Here is a 14,867-nt window from a genome sequence, read left to right on the forward strand (position 1 = left end):
AAGTGGTCTTGAAGGACAGCTGATCTGGGCGTTAGAGGAGAGCAGAAAAGGAGAGATATGTTGGCATGCACACCCAGTGGAAACTTCAGAGGAATGTATAACACCCTACATATCAGCTCAGCTCTCCAGCAAATGAGCCTCAGATACAGTCCAGCTGTCTGCACGTTTCAAACCTACTGGGGGTTAAGCAGCTGAAAATCTCCACAGAAGTTAGTAAAAATCTCTTTTGGGGCATTCTAGAACATATAAAAACATATATTCTTTTGCCGAGTTTTGCAACACAAACAATGTCGAAATGCATCAACACTGAACTGACTCGAGCTGAATAACGACTATTATTTCTGTAGAGCTGCTTATAGCTCTATAGAATTGAACTTGTTTTATAATTGATGAACTTGCACAGTTATTAAACTGAACTAACAGTAAACTGAATACAGTTGAATAATGAAACTACTGTCTTTTTAGAGCCGCTTTACAGCTAAATTTTGCCTCATTTTAGATGAAGTTTGCATCAAAGATACTGTTCTTTTTCCCCCGTTTACTACGATAAAGCTGCCTCAAAACAATCAGCAATCTATAAAGCACTACATAAATATAGGTGGAATGATTTGAGGAGAACAAATGTTTTACAATGCACCAAGGTGTATTTATCTAACAAAATTAATCTTGTACAAAGACTTGTGATAATAACATACTGTATGTACACAGCCCCATGTACTCCATTTTCCATAATACTTTGCCAGGACTCATCATCAATTGCAATCGCCTGTCTCTCATCACCTCATCAGTCTCACACTATAAAGGTTGCTCACATCCACACACACTTTGCTGATTATTGTTTAGCCTATACCCTGTTGCCTTGTCTTGTCTTGCCTTGCCTTCTTGTTTTTGAAATTGGACTGTTTATCAGGTTATTATGATTGTTTTGCTGCCTGCCCTGACCTTTGCCTGTTTACGGATTCCTCTGTCTTTGCCTACAGTATGTTAAAATATGTGCACATAAGCAGCCTTGAGTGTACTGTAATACTTAAGAATGACTTGCAGTGCTTTCACACTTTTAATTGGTTTATACTCATTTATTTTCATCTTAGAAAATATATCTCCCCACTGCAAAATACATACTTGACATTTCTCAAGTAAAAAAAAAAAGCATTTTTGTAACCAAATCTGGTCTGTGCCAGATAACTGTGGGGAAAAAATACACTAAATTGGTTGACAGAAAAAATGCAGCCTAGTTTAGTAAAGTGTCGGAGGAAGAAGAATTCAGACGGAAAGCTCAAAGCCATAAAATGTTTCAACTAACAAATACATAAATAAATTACACCCAAAACAAAAACAACACCATGCCAAACACCCAGTAGTGATTGCATCACTCATGTTTGAACAGAGTTGCATCACTGGGGACAGGGTTGAAAAAGCACCAAGCTACAGAAGAGAAGAAACCATGTGAAATGTACAACTACAAAACTCTAAATCTTCTTCAGAAGCAAACTGTTAAATAAATCATTGCAGCTGAGTGAAGCAGATTAAAAGAGGATGTTTCGCCCGTTTGCTTGAACCATTTTTCTTTGGCAGGAGTTAACAGAGCTTCCTTTTTGCCCACTGACGTCAGAAACAGCAAGCTGCCAAGGGAAGGCATAGAAATGGCCGTTTATTGACAAGAACTGAACTCTATTGTCTTATTTCATCATTTTATCATGTAAAACAACAGATATAGCCAAGCACAATTAAAAGACAGTACAAAAGGATTAGAGAAAATAAAAATGCACATTTCACAGACATACAATTGACAAGACTAGAGGGTGAATCTCACAAAAACATGGTTAGGTCGCATTTCGCCCCAGAAGCATAAAAAAAGAAAATTGTAAGAAAATTTGCCTTATACAACATTAGGAAGATTAGACCCTTCCTGTCAGAGCAAGCCACACAACTTCTTGTCCAAGCTCTTGTTCTCTCCAGACTGGACTACTGTAATGCTCTCCTGGCGGGCCTTCCTGCATGTAGCAAGGGTTGTCTTCAATGAGCCAAAAAAAAGCTCACGTTACTCCTCTCCTCATCAGGTTACACTGGCTAAAAGCTTGCATCAAATTCAGGTTACTGATGCTTGCTTTCAAGACAACCACTGGCACGGCACCAATATACCTGAACTCACTAGTTCAAACTTATGCACCCTCCAGAAGCTTGCGTTCTGCAAGTGAACGACGCCTTGTGGTGCCATCCCAAAGAGGTTCAAAATCACTCTCACTGTCCTTTTCCTGGACCATGCCCAGCTGGCGGAATGACCTCTCAATCTCAATTCGAACAGCCGAGTCTTTAGTCATTTTCAAAAAAACATCTAAAGACTCAACTTTTACACCAGCACTTGTCCAACTAATACTGGAGCTTACCTTTTCTTGTTTATCCTATTCCTGGAGGAAAGAAAAAGACCTAGCTACGGGTTCTGCACTAGACTAACTGAGACTTGTCATGGCACTTGTATACTGTTGTTGTTCTCGTTTGTATGACTGCTTCTATTGTTCTCATTTGTAAGTTGCTTTGGATAAAAGTGTCTGCTAAATGATTAAATGTAAATGTAAAATTGCATGTTGTGTAAAAACAATTAAGCCTATTTTTTAACGTTATCTTTACATAACATAAAAGATACATTGTTTTTGATTGTTACACACATTTACCAACCATTTTCTCAGTAGCTTAGTTTTGAGCTTTATAGGAGAAAAATCCCTATTACTATGATTTTCATTCTTTAAAAAAATTATTTATATTCATTAATAATTAATTTTATAAAGTAAATAAATAAACCACTATACTGTAATAAAAAATAAGTTTCAGATAGTACAAGAAATGTAACTTTAAATATAAATAAATGTGTAGGAAAAAATATATATATAAAAATGCATTTTTTTCCGTGAGAAAAAGATCATTTTTGCATTGCGGTAATGATACTTGGGTGAGCTATATTTTTATAAACTGCCTGTGAAGCACTGTATAATTATTTTGATTTTGGGCTGAAATACCATCTTGACATGTTCTTGACAGGAATACTGATATTTACCCTGAATTGCCTGCGGCTATGTATATAAACTGAGTTTAACTGTGATTAAAGAACAAATTAAGGAAAGAAACTAAATCAGATTTTCGATGACAGCAAGCATTCAGCTGGCAGGTGGTGAGGAATTGAAAAGTTTGCGAGGGTAGTCCTATAATCTACGCATGGCTGCAGGGAAAAGGGTTAAGAGGTTAGAGACACACAGAAGCTCTAGTGAGTAAATGTGCTTCCTCCCCTCACCTCATGTACACTGTCTAAAAATACAGCCCACAATGAGCACAGCCATTACTCCTGTCAGCAGCCCAGTCATGGCCTACATTCAGCTTGCACATTCCTAACCCAGTTATGAAGCATACTGATCATTCATTAATCTATGAAAACACACATACTAATTATTACACATGGCAAAGATGTATATATAGCTATAGCATTACATTTGCCCTGACCAGATTCCACAACTCCAACCATTACATGCTTCAGCTGTTAGCTTATCTTAAACACGCACACAAAAAGTTCCAGTACAGTCTGTGAAATCCTAGAGATACTAACACTTGAGTATGGCTGACAATTTTTATCCAAGTTATTTCCGTCAATGACTAGAAAATCCCTGAAGGTCAAACATATGCTGTGCATTATCAGTGGCTTTGTTCCAAATACTAGTGGGCTGGCTGACAGTATTTTTAGGCAATCCTAAGTAGAGGGTAGAAAAAATATGCTCCCTAAGATGCCTAGGCTTAGCAAATTTTTGGAATCCCAGTCCAAACTCCAAAAAAAAAAAAAAAACGAAAAATGAGGGGGTGGGCACTGTGACCAAAATTTTACATCACAATATGAGTTATTTTATTTCCCTACAGCGGCTAATGAACTGGAAGTCTTGAACATTCACAGAAAACAGCTTGGTTCCGTGTTGAAAAACAATGGGGAAAAGCGGCAAAAATAACTCAATTCAACACTCCCGGGCCCTTAGAGCACCATCTTCATGTGCACGCACCTCTCAGACAGTCTCTCAGACAGCGGGTGCAGATAGTAAAATTAGTTATTTTTGCTGAAGATTGCATTTCAATGGCTTAAAATCACTTGTTTTTAAAGAGAAATGCAGAAAACGATACATTTTCATGACAGCTACATCATGAGCGTGTAACCATGATAGAGACAATAGTCCAAAATCTCTGCTGGTTTACAAATTTCTACGAGTTAATTTTGTCTATACTGCCCACCCCTAGTACATAGCACACAAATATTGAGTGAAACAGTCCAATATTACAGGAGAATTAAAGGGTTAGTTCACCCAAAAATCTAAATTAATAATGTCATTAATAACTTCAGTTCAGTTAACTTCAGTTAACAGCACTAACTCGCACCAAACACACTAAATAACAACTTTCAAACACTTGCAAAAAAAATTTCTAAGTTAGTAGTGCATTGCTTTATTAGCTTAGTGCTAATGTAAACCTCATTTGTGATCATTAATCAGGTCTTAGGGGCCATTCACATTTCGCGTCTTTTGCGCGCGCAAGTTCGTTATTTCCAATGTAGGCGCGCGGCATGCACGCTCATAATGGAAGCGACGCCAGTTTTTTCCAGGCGCGTCCGCACCGCATCGAGTTAAAAACATCTCAACTTTTCAGAATGCAGCAAGCGCACCGCGGGTCATGTGACAAGAACTAACCAATCAGCTTCATCCTTTCCCATAACAACGTTGAAAACTCAGCCAAGATGAAGGAACAGGTGTTCATAGCTGTATATGGATTGCCATTTTGAAATAAATTTAGTAGCAGAGCTACTTAGAGCGATTTTTTTGTGCTGCAAATCCATTTATCCTTTGCTGAAATTTCCACGCCTTCATGGAGAGAGCACGTCATGGTTGCTTAGCAAAGGCAGACGCCTCAGGAGCGCTTCTGCCCGAGCGCTTTGGAAAGAAGGAGAAAGCGGCGTGCCTAGCGTTTTCCATGCGTTTTTAGGCGCAATATGTGAACGGCCCCTTAATCAGGTCTCTCTTTTCAGGCAGGAAGCTTCATTTGTGAACTACTACTCACTATATTTTGGGATAGAGTTGTTGTTATCTGTATTTGCCAGACCTTATTTCTGACCTTAGCTTGCCTTTCAAGCATAATCTTGCCTGATAAAGAGTTGAAGGGGGTTTTAGAGCAGATCTTGGGATGTGCACTGTGGGATTTTCAGGATGAGAGGAAAGAGAGGATGCAAAGGTCACCACTCCCTGACACACACAAACACGGTTTCTGTCCCTAAAAGATACTTACAGTTCTGCTGCACCCTATTCTAAGAGAAGGGACTACATTTTGATCATTAGGAATATGAAATCCTGTAGTATTAGGGAGAGTAACTCACACGGAACAGTATACATTTTATTACGAGCTTTAGCATCTCAAAGACAGCTAAAAAACCTCATTTCAGTATAATGGGTATTTGTTTTCTTTTGAGCCATTCACCTGAGACCGGATTCATGAAACATTCTTAAAAACGAAAATCTTTTTTACTGCTTTTTTCTTCTTATTTTCTCAATTAAAAATACAAGTTACCAATACTTTGTATTCCAAAAAATTACAAATTTTAATTCTCTGGTGAACTAACTCTTTAAGATTCTCAAAAAAAGCCTTTGAGAATGGGTGGGTCTTTGACATCAACTGTCATTCAATAGGCTATATAGCAGCAAATCATTTTCCTTAAAAGAATTTCAAAAATGTAACTTAAATTAGATACATTCTAATTCTTAAGAAATTTCATAAATTCTTCCATAAGAAGATTTCATGAATCCAGCCCCTGAGCCATAAATGTCACATGACTACACATGACAATGAGGTACAAAACATTTGTTTGCCACAGGTTTGATATAAATGGTGGCAATGATTAACTCATTTGTAATTTTTTTTTCTCCAACAATTATTGTTATTGTGATGGTGGGAATAGGACATCACTTAAAAAGAGCACTTCCATGAGGTCTGTTAGCAAGTAGACAGGAAAAAGGACGATGGTGTACTTAAAAGAGGACAAGGATCTCAGAATGGGGGGTTGTGCAACATGCCTGTCCTTAAACAGGTGGCTCTCAGTGTGATGCTCCCCAGCCCACACCAAACACGACTCATGACTCACCGATCCCATATTAAAACTGTTCTTGCTGGTCCACATGTCCATTTGTGCAGCATCTCAAGACACGTGGTGCATGTGAGCCTATGGAGCAACGCCTGGCATTGACAACTCAGCCCATATGTTTAGTCATAATAAGCAACAGCCGAACTGTTAACAATGAGTATTTTGTAATAAGTCACGGTCACTGATAAGCCCATGTGACTGTGCTAACTGATGGAAGAGACATCAGCGGAATGTGTGTGTGTGAGCAGAGCTGGAAGGGTAAAGTTTAACTACAATTACAATTAAGAGACTATTGATACTGATATCATGGTGGCAGGTGGCAAGGCAACATTACAGCCTGTGCCCAACTTAATAATAGGGTGGGCTGGCAGACAGATGGACTGGCATTCTGTCAGGTAGCTTCACTATTCCACCAGAACAGTGACTGATCTGAGCAGCATAAATCCAATCAGGCATTAAAAGTCCACCAATTAGCACAGATCCATTAACATGAGCAATGACGAGTTGGAGAGGATTCAGGCTGACAGCTCACAAAAAAAAAAAAAAAAAAAAAAAAAAAATCCAAACCTGAATTGCTAGAATTTCTTTGAAAAACCAAAAAAAAAAAAAAAGCCCAATAATTATTCAGTATACTATTCAGGTTAAGTATGTTTTTAAACAGTGTTTTCTACTCAAATTAGTTATTAATTGGGATGCACAAAATGTTAAAATTCTTGCTGATATGGTTAAGCTGATAAATAGAAGAAAAGAAAAGCACAATTTTATCTAAACAAATTAGAAATAAAAACTAAAATTAGTAATTTTAAATGCTAGAAGTGAATTTAGATGTCACAACATTACAATGTAAAGTATAAAAATATATATTTACATTTACATTTATTCATTTAGCAGACGCTTTTATCCAAAGCGACTTACAAATGAGGTCAGTGGAAGCAATCAAAAAGAGCAATGCAATATAAGTGCTATAACAAGTCTCAGTTAGGTTAACACAGTACACGTAGCATGGGCTTTTAAATAATATAATAAATAAAAAGAAAACAGATAGAATAAAAAAAGAATAGAGCAAGCTAGTGTTAAAGGTATATATATATATATATATATATATATATATATATATATTAGGGATGTCAAATTTCGATTATTTCCATGATCGATCGTCGTTTAAATTAACGATCAATTAATCGATTAATCGTTAACCATAATACTGCAAAATGCGTCTATTGCAGGCACGCAGTCAGCGGTATGACAGGATGTGCAAAAGCCACACACACACACAAAACGCTTTCTCACTTGAATTAAAGAGGTTTTAGTCTGAATAAAATGCTAGTAGCAGGATTATAAAATGAATAGATGCGATTATGATCATTTGATAAAATGAAGAGAGCGCGCCATACTTTTGAGGTCATTTTACTTTGTTGACAGTTTCCAATCCTGCACGCAGAACGCTGAACGCGCCTCTTTAAATGGTTTTGTGGTGCTCGTTGTTGTATTTTAAAGCACAATTGCAATGTTTTCAACTGACATTATTGTATAAAATTATCCGAAATGTGGAGCGCGTGTGACTGCGCTGCACATTAAGTGAACTACATCGGCGCTGCTGCACCAAAACACAGTTGCTCACATTAATTTGATCCTGCTGGATTCTGTCCTAGAAAATGTCAGATTTTTTAAAATCCGGCATACAGTGCATTAGATTGTGACAGTGCATGCGTGCAGACGAGGATGAGCGAGCGCGGCTTTGGCTAGATTTATTTGGAGGTTATTGCTCATGTCTCATTCGGCACAAATCGAAATGTTTCCATATTCGCAATGTATTTGAATGTTAAACTATTATTTATAATGTAAACTAGGCTTGTACTTAACACGCATTCGCATATAGACGGAAAAGATGATCCTCTTCATATGAGCAAAAACGTCCTTGGCATAACAGCAGAGTGGACCGGTATACTACGGTCTATTTAAACTGACCAGTGTAACCTTTTAATGTTTAGTTGACATTTTATTTTGATAATGAACAGACTGCGATGTAAGTTTGAATCGCTAGAATATACGTGTGCAGCAGGCTCCGGGGCGATCGAAACAGCTGAGACATTAAATATATATATATATATTTTCCGCAAAAGTGTTTACTTTCATTTGTGCACACTCACAATAAAAACAGAAGATTTGTGCTCTTGTAAAATAAAGCAAACAAACAGAATGCGTTGTCATCCTTTTTTTTTTTGTGAACTTATGGAGCGCCCACACTTCTGTTTTAAATCCGTTAATCTTAATTAGCCTATTTAAATCGGATATATTTCGCATAGCCTATTTAAAAAAAAAAAAAAAAAAACATGAAAACAAATTGTTATTTTTATGTTGGGCCTATTACTTAGTAGGCTATAATTTTTCCTTAAAGCATCCCATTTTGTCCCAGGGCTTAGAACCTGTGCCCGAGTCAGCTCCATGCAGAAACTTGTGAACGATGCTCGGCGTCACCGTTTAGTGACAGCAGTGAATGCTCCAGGAATGTGTCGGTCGCAGCGCCTATTAATCGCTGTTTTGAATCCAGCAATTATTTATTTAGAAATTATAAGATCTGATTATGACAAGTGTGGTATAAAAGCTTTGTTTATTAGAGGAATAATAGGTTAACTGGAAAATGTTAGATCGCGACCATGCTTTTGGACCCCATAGTCTTCATTTACGCGGCTTTGTTCTGGTTTGCCGGTTGGGTCACGAATTTCCACAAATTCAGTATATTTAGGCATTGTTTCTTTTCCTAAATCTTCATAGTCTAACCCTCTAATTTCCCAGGTTTATTTTATTATCTTTCGCTTTTAATAACTGTTTTCGCATCTCTTACTGTGGTAAACATGGGAAGGGAAATTAAAGATTTCATGAATTAAGAATTCGTTCGATTTATTAATTTGTTCCCTTATTTCACTTAAATCATGGGTTATTTAGGGAACAAAATTAATGAAACATGGACAATTGCCACATTAATAATTCGTAGGAATGAATTAACAAGTTGTAGGAATGAATAGACTACCTGTCCTGTCACTGTGTCCCGCAGCCCTGCAAAGCGCACGATATAAAAGTTATCTGATGAAATGATTAGTAACTACATTTCTATTGCTTTTAATGTTGAAGAACTTTTATGTTGTTTCTATTTTAATGTACTTTAAAGTTTAAATCACATTAAAAGCTTAATTTGTACATTGTGAATGAATGAATGATGATACTTTTATATAGCCTATCGTCACCGTCACTCACAGCCAATCGCACGTGTTGAGTGCGCATGAGCCGCACGCAGCCCAACATTGAATCGGTTAACCGACCATCGATAGCCTTAATCGATTGCATCTCTTATCGACAATTAATCGATCATCGATTAATCGTTGACATCCCTAATATATATATATATATATTCATTTTGAGATCTAACAGGATTTCTCAAACAATAAACAGCTAGATGATGGTAAATGTAAAAATAGGGGAAATGGTTATAAATAATTCAACATATATATATATGTTGAATTATTTATAACCATTTCCCCTATTTTTACATTTACCATCATCTATATATATATACTTTTTAATATATTCCACTTTATTGTGCATCCCTATTATTAACATACTGTATGACGTCTGACATTTCATGTACAGATTCAGACTGGACTTAGTTGTCTCTGATCGATTTAATTCTGTTTTTAAATGATCTTTTTCATTTTTTATTGATTTAATTCTCTTTTCGAATTGGATGGGCTGTCACCAATGCTTGAACCACCAACCATTTAACACTTAAAGCTGGTTAAAAAGGTCTTAATCCAAGGACAATACTGTAACTATAACTTTCTCGTTGTGCTGACTGACAGCTTTAGATATGGCTTTTAATGAAAGGTCAAAAAAATTAGAAGTTGGGAAAAAAATATATATTACTCAATAAAATACAGACATTGCCATCCGGATGGAATTTGATTTCTCAGAGGACCTCTGAGCTATCTAAAAAAAACGGTAGGTAATTTTCTCAGCAATTTGCACCAAGGTTGTGAGAGAAAATGTGAAAATTAAATCACAAATTCACATCGGTGAAACATGCATTTATCCAGCCTCCTGCTGGATAACTTGTCCAGTCTGAATAAGGCTCATGAATGCAAAAACAGTCCAGTAAGAAGCGTACTATATTATAAAGCAGGGTTAAGTGAGAGTTCGGAGGGGGCTTACCAGTGAGGTTGGTTCGGGCACTGTAGGTGCCCAGGTAGCGGCTGTCGGTGTTGGGAGTGTAGCACTCGTACATGCCCTGGTCAGTGGCCTGCAGCTTAGTGATGTGCAGCAAGACAGAGTCTCTGCTCCGCCTCTCGATGTAGATCTCCTTGCTGTTGACACGCTGGGCGTACAAGGCGTAGGCGTAGTTGTGCTGGGACGTGCTCAATATACGGATCTCTCGATCGGGAGCGGTGTAAAGGTACATGGACCATTCAAAGTCTTGCTCCACCCCTTCCTTGTAGCCGGTCACGTTACACCAAATGGTGATGTGAGAGCCTTCCGTTCGAATCAAGGGTCCCGCCTGAACTGTGACCTCCCGCTGGGCCGAGCATGAGACCACTGTAAGACAGACAGAAGGAGGGGTCAGTAGTCGTCAAAAATGTGAGCATATTCAATATAAATATCTCCGTTTCTTTTATAATTAAAATGATTTTATCAAGTGAACCATCATTACCATTCAAAAGGTATTTCTTAATAATCTAGTAAGAATCTTGATAAAAAGTCGACACCTTTCTGATAGGAAAACCTTCAAGCTTTTGAGTGCTTGAAATGTGTATGTCTATGTTTAAAGTGTGTGAAGAACCATCGGCTCTTCAAGAAATCAAGTGGCCTTCAGCCAAGAGACCCATTTCACACTAAACACAGCCACTAAATTGAAACCCACTGCGTGTCTGCAGCACTCAAAAACTCAGACTGTAAATACTACAATTAGCACAAAAATAAAGGTCAAAGTGCCAGCAAATCATAATGAGTTTATTTAAAACACACTCAGCTCAAGTCTTGCATTTAAAAACAAACCCACTTAGCTTAAATTAAGTGTTCATTGGGTATGTTTAGATTGGGAAACGACGTGGAAAATAACGCTGTCAAATTGGACAGATTATAAAATGTGGAATCTTCTCTCCATGCAAGCAGATACAAAAAGTAGACTGATAATTGAAACTAAAGATTGTCTCATTTATGAAAAAACGATAACTAGCCTCCTTAGAAACAAGCAATACACAGAACTGAAGACAAATCACATTTTAAAGTTTTAACAGCATTTTGGTGCAGATGAGTGACTGGTAGCAAAATATGAACAGCAGATGCAGAACATTCACAAGAAAAGGTAATCTGGACATTTTAACTCAATTTAATGGGTTTCATGTGTGAAAGTGCCAATTATTTATCTTTGTGTGTGTGTCTGAAGTTGTAATTTTCCTGTTAATTTAAGATATATAAGGTTTATATTCTTAAATATTGGGAGAACATATCTGGGAAATGCACATTTGCTCATGATGATTTGTATATTATATTCCATTAATTCATAGATAAATTACTCTGTCAAAGTCCTTATTAACCTGTAAATACATGACTTGTTTAAAGTATAAATATTTTAATGATAATAATAAAAAATAAGCAAACAAACACCGTTTTTTAACAGTGAATTTAACAGGATTTTTATTAGAGTGTAAAGTATGCCATTTACTATAGGATTTTTCGATGTATTTAAGCCACCACGGGACACACAAGTGGCATGGTTTGCTTTACTTTCAGAAGTTTTACAGTGTCTGCATCTTTAAGACTGTGTCAACAACTCTGAGAATGACGAGTGCTTTGTACAGAATGAAAGATATTAACCGATAAACTAACATCATCCTAGCCTGTCCAAGCTTGACAAAAATGTAGGATAAAGGAAGACAAGTGTGAACAGTTGGGAGTTGAGAAACGGGGAGAAAGTCATTCCTCAGATGTCACTGTCCAATCTGTAACAGAAAAAAAGACGCAGCCCATCTGCTGGCATGTCCCGTCTGGTGCGGATCTGTGACAATGAGTGAGCGTGTGTGGGTGAACGCTCCCCACGCCTCAGAAGAGACATCATTGATTTAATTATTTCTAAATATGCACATGCATCTGCATTTCTCTGGGGCATCCCATAGTGAACTGAAAGTGTTTCTTTATCTGTGTCTTTCCCTTTCTAACCCCTGTAAGCCCACACACGCCTGTGCTTTCTTTATGCCAGCTGCCTACACACACGGACACTCCAAAAAAACAACACTGAAACAGCATCCTAATGCTATGTCAGCAAACAGCTCTATAGAATAGCAGTAGACAGTTGGGTTATCTTGACTGTGCTGCACCATGGGAATTTACACTTCCCAAGGTGATCTGATGTTTGTTATGCCCTGTGTTCCTCTCTGCCTCCATGACATCCGGCTCGGTAGGAGTACCACTTTACGCTCTGCCACCCTGGCTCTCCATAAACACCTTCACGTATGGTAAATTGTTTTCTATTCAGTTAGAAATATAGCTCAACAATAGAGCCAAACTTACAGTCTCACAGAGCTAGGCATGACGCCTGGACACCATTGTATTAAGAACTGCCGACAAAGATGAGTAGTCACTCTGATCTGATGTCTGCTCTAATGAAATGCATGAGTCTGAGTTTCCCTCAAATACCTAGGTGGGTTTTTTTTTTTTTTTTATCTGATGTATTACCAATATTGTGACTACAAAAATTTACTTAAATTATATTATAAAATATAATAGGCAAAATATTTCACAGACATAATTCTTCGAAACACAGCCAAATAAATTAGATATATATAACTATTCAAAAGTTCGGGTTTGGTAAGAATTTTTTAGGGGTGCTCTGATCACGATCGGCCGATCATTAATGCGCATCTCGTCAGTAAAGCCGGTTCTCTAATCAGCGGTTAATTCCATCAGGTGCGTGATTTCACATAGAGCAGCTGTTACTACACAGAGCCGTTGTTAACTGAGAAGATGCGCCAATAAACGCTTAAAATGAAGTGGATTTGCGCATCTTCTCTATTAACAATGGCTCTGTGTAGTAACAGCTGCTCTATGTGAAATCACGCACCTGATGGAATTAACCGCTGATTAGAGAACCGACTTTACTGACGAGATGCGCATTAATGATCGGCCGATCGTGATCGGAGCACCCCTACATTTTTTTTTTAAGAATTTCTTTTATAATGTTACAAATTATTTCTTTTTCAAATAAATGCTGCTCTTCTGAACTTTCTATTCATCAAAAATCATGGTTTTCACAAAACATTAAGCAGCACATGTTTTTAACATTCATAATAAGAAATGTTTCTTGAGCACCAAATCAACCGAAGTGTATTATCCTAGTACTTTTGTTTGTTTCCTAGTAGATTTAACGTATAAAACCGATGCAGTCCAGCCTTCATAAACAGCCAACCAATCACTGAGATTATGTTTTTGTTTCATGTGTAGTAAGAAACACCAGATGATCAGTGAACTGTCCATAAGCATTCTGCACCTTTAAGTCTGATGCTAGCACCAAGCTAACTGTCTTCCAAGCCTCTGTCTTCTTTTTACATTACAACAGGCCATGAAATCTGCAGTCCATAAATTCTGCCTCTTTGTGGCCATCCCGGTTTGAAAACCTGGAATTGCAGCTGTTAGCGGAATCATCTAGCTTGCGTGTGTTGTGAGTCGGCACGGCTCCAGCATGGATGAATCTGATGTTCTGAAGAGTGTGTGGCAGACTGGCAGTCAGTCACCGCACCGGTGTGGATATTTCACAATCACAGATTCTAAGAAAAGACTATAAACAATCCTCCTCCTGCAGGATACTCACATGCCATAGCCTAGTAGCCGGGACAACAACTTTATGTTTACAGTAGGGCTGGTCCGAATACCATTTTTTGAGCTTCGAAGCTTCGGTAGTAATCAACACCAAATATTCGAGGCTTCGGAGGGAGGGGCTTAACTCATTCTTCTCTCTAATAAAGGCAGGAATCTCTGTGTGTCTGTCTGTCTGTTTGCATGTATGTTATATGTCGAGAACCGTTCATCCAATAGACTTCACACGTTGCAGGTCTGTTGCTTTCGAAGCCAAGGGAGTGCAGTGTTGCATTTTGGTGCAATATGGACATGCGACATGTTAATCAACTTTTAATAAACTACAGAACAGCTCGAGCCAGAAGCTGCATGCCTCACGCAGGCAGGGCTTATATCAGGGGTGTCAAACGCAATTCCTGGAGGGCCGGAGCCCTGCAGAGTTTTGTTCCAACCCTGCTTCAACACACATACCATGTAGCTTTCAAATAAGCCTGAATAATTTAATTAGTTGGATCAGGTGTGTTTAATTAGGGGTAAATCTAAACTATGTATGCAGGGCTCTGGGCATCCAGGAATTGAGTTTGACACCCCTGACACGCTCCGAAAACGGACACTGCAATAGTGATACAAAATACACAGGTCTGTTAAGAGCAATACTTTTAATATAGACAATTATTATCAGTCTGTCTAATGTGTGTATATATATATGGCTGCCGTATTCTTACGGTTTTCCGAGATAATTAAGTGCATGTTTTTATCATGTGTAAAATTACTGATTAACATGGAGGATAAAAGCAGCTCGTTTTTAACACCAGCAACATACTTTAGGCGTACTACTTACTTACAGAACTCGGTGTGCTGTTGTAGT

General features: G+C 37.8%; 1 protein-coding gene across 1 annotated transcript in view; it reads right to left on the bottom strand.

Annotated features, from left to right (window-relative positions):
• Window positions 1–14,867, bottom strand: part of LOC113053422 (immunoglobulin superfamily member 3-like) — a 170,798-nt gene that overhangs the window by 103,611 nt on the left and 52,320 nt on the right. Inside the window, exon 2 of the mRNA XM_026218435.1 lies at window positions 10,364–10,744. Within this exon, the coding sequence (XP_026074220.1) occupies window positions 10,364–10,744 (381 nt within the window). The remainder of the gene's footprint in view (window positions 1–10,363; window positions 10,745–14,867) is intronic.

Source organism: Carassius auratus, chromosome 34, assembly GCF_003368295.1.
Source record: "Carassius auratus strain Wakin chromosome 34, ASM336829v1, whole genome shotgun sequence".
Taxonomy (NCBI): Eukaryota; Metazoa; Chordata; class Actinopteri; order Cypriniformes; family Cyprinidae; genus Carassius; species Carassius auratus.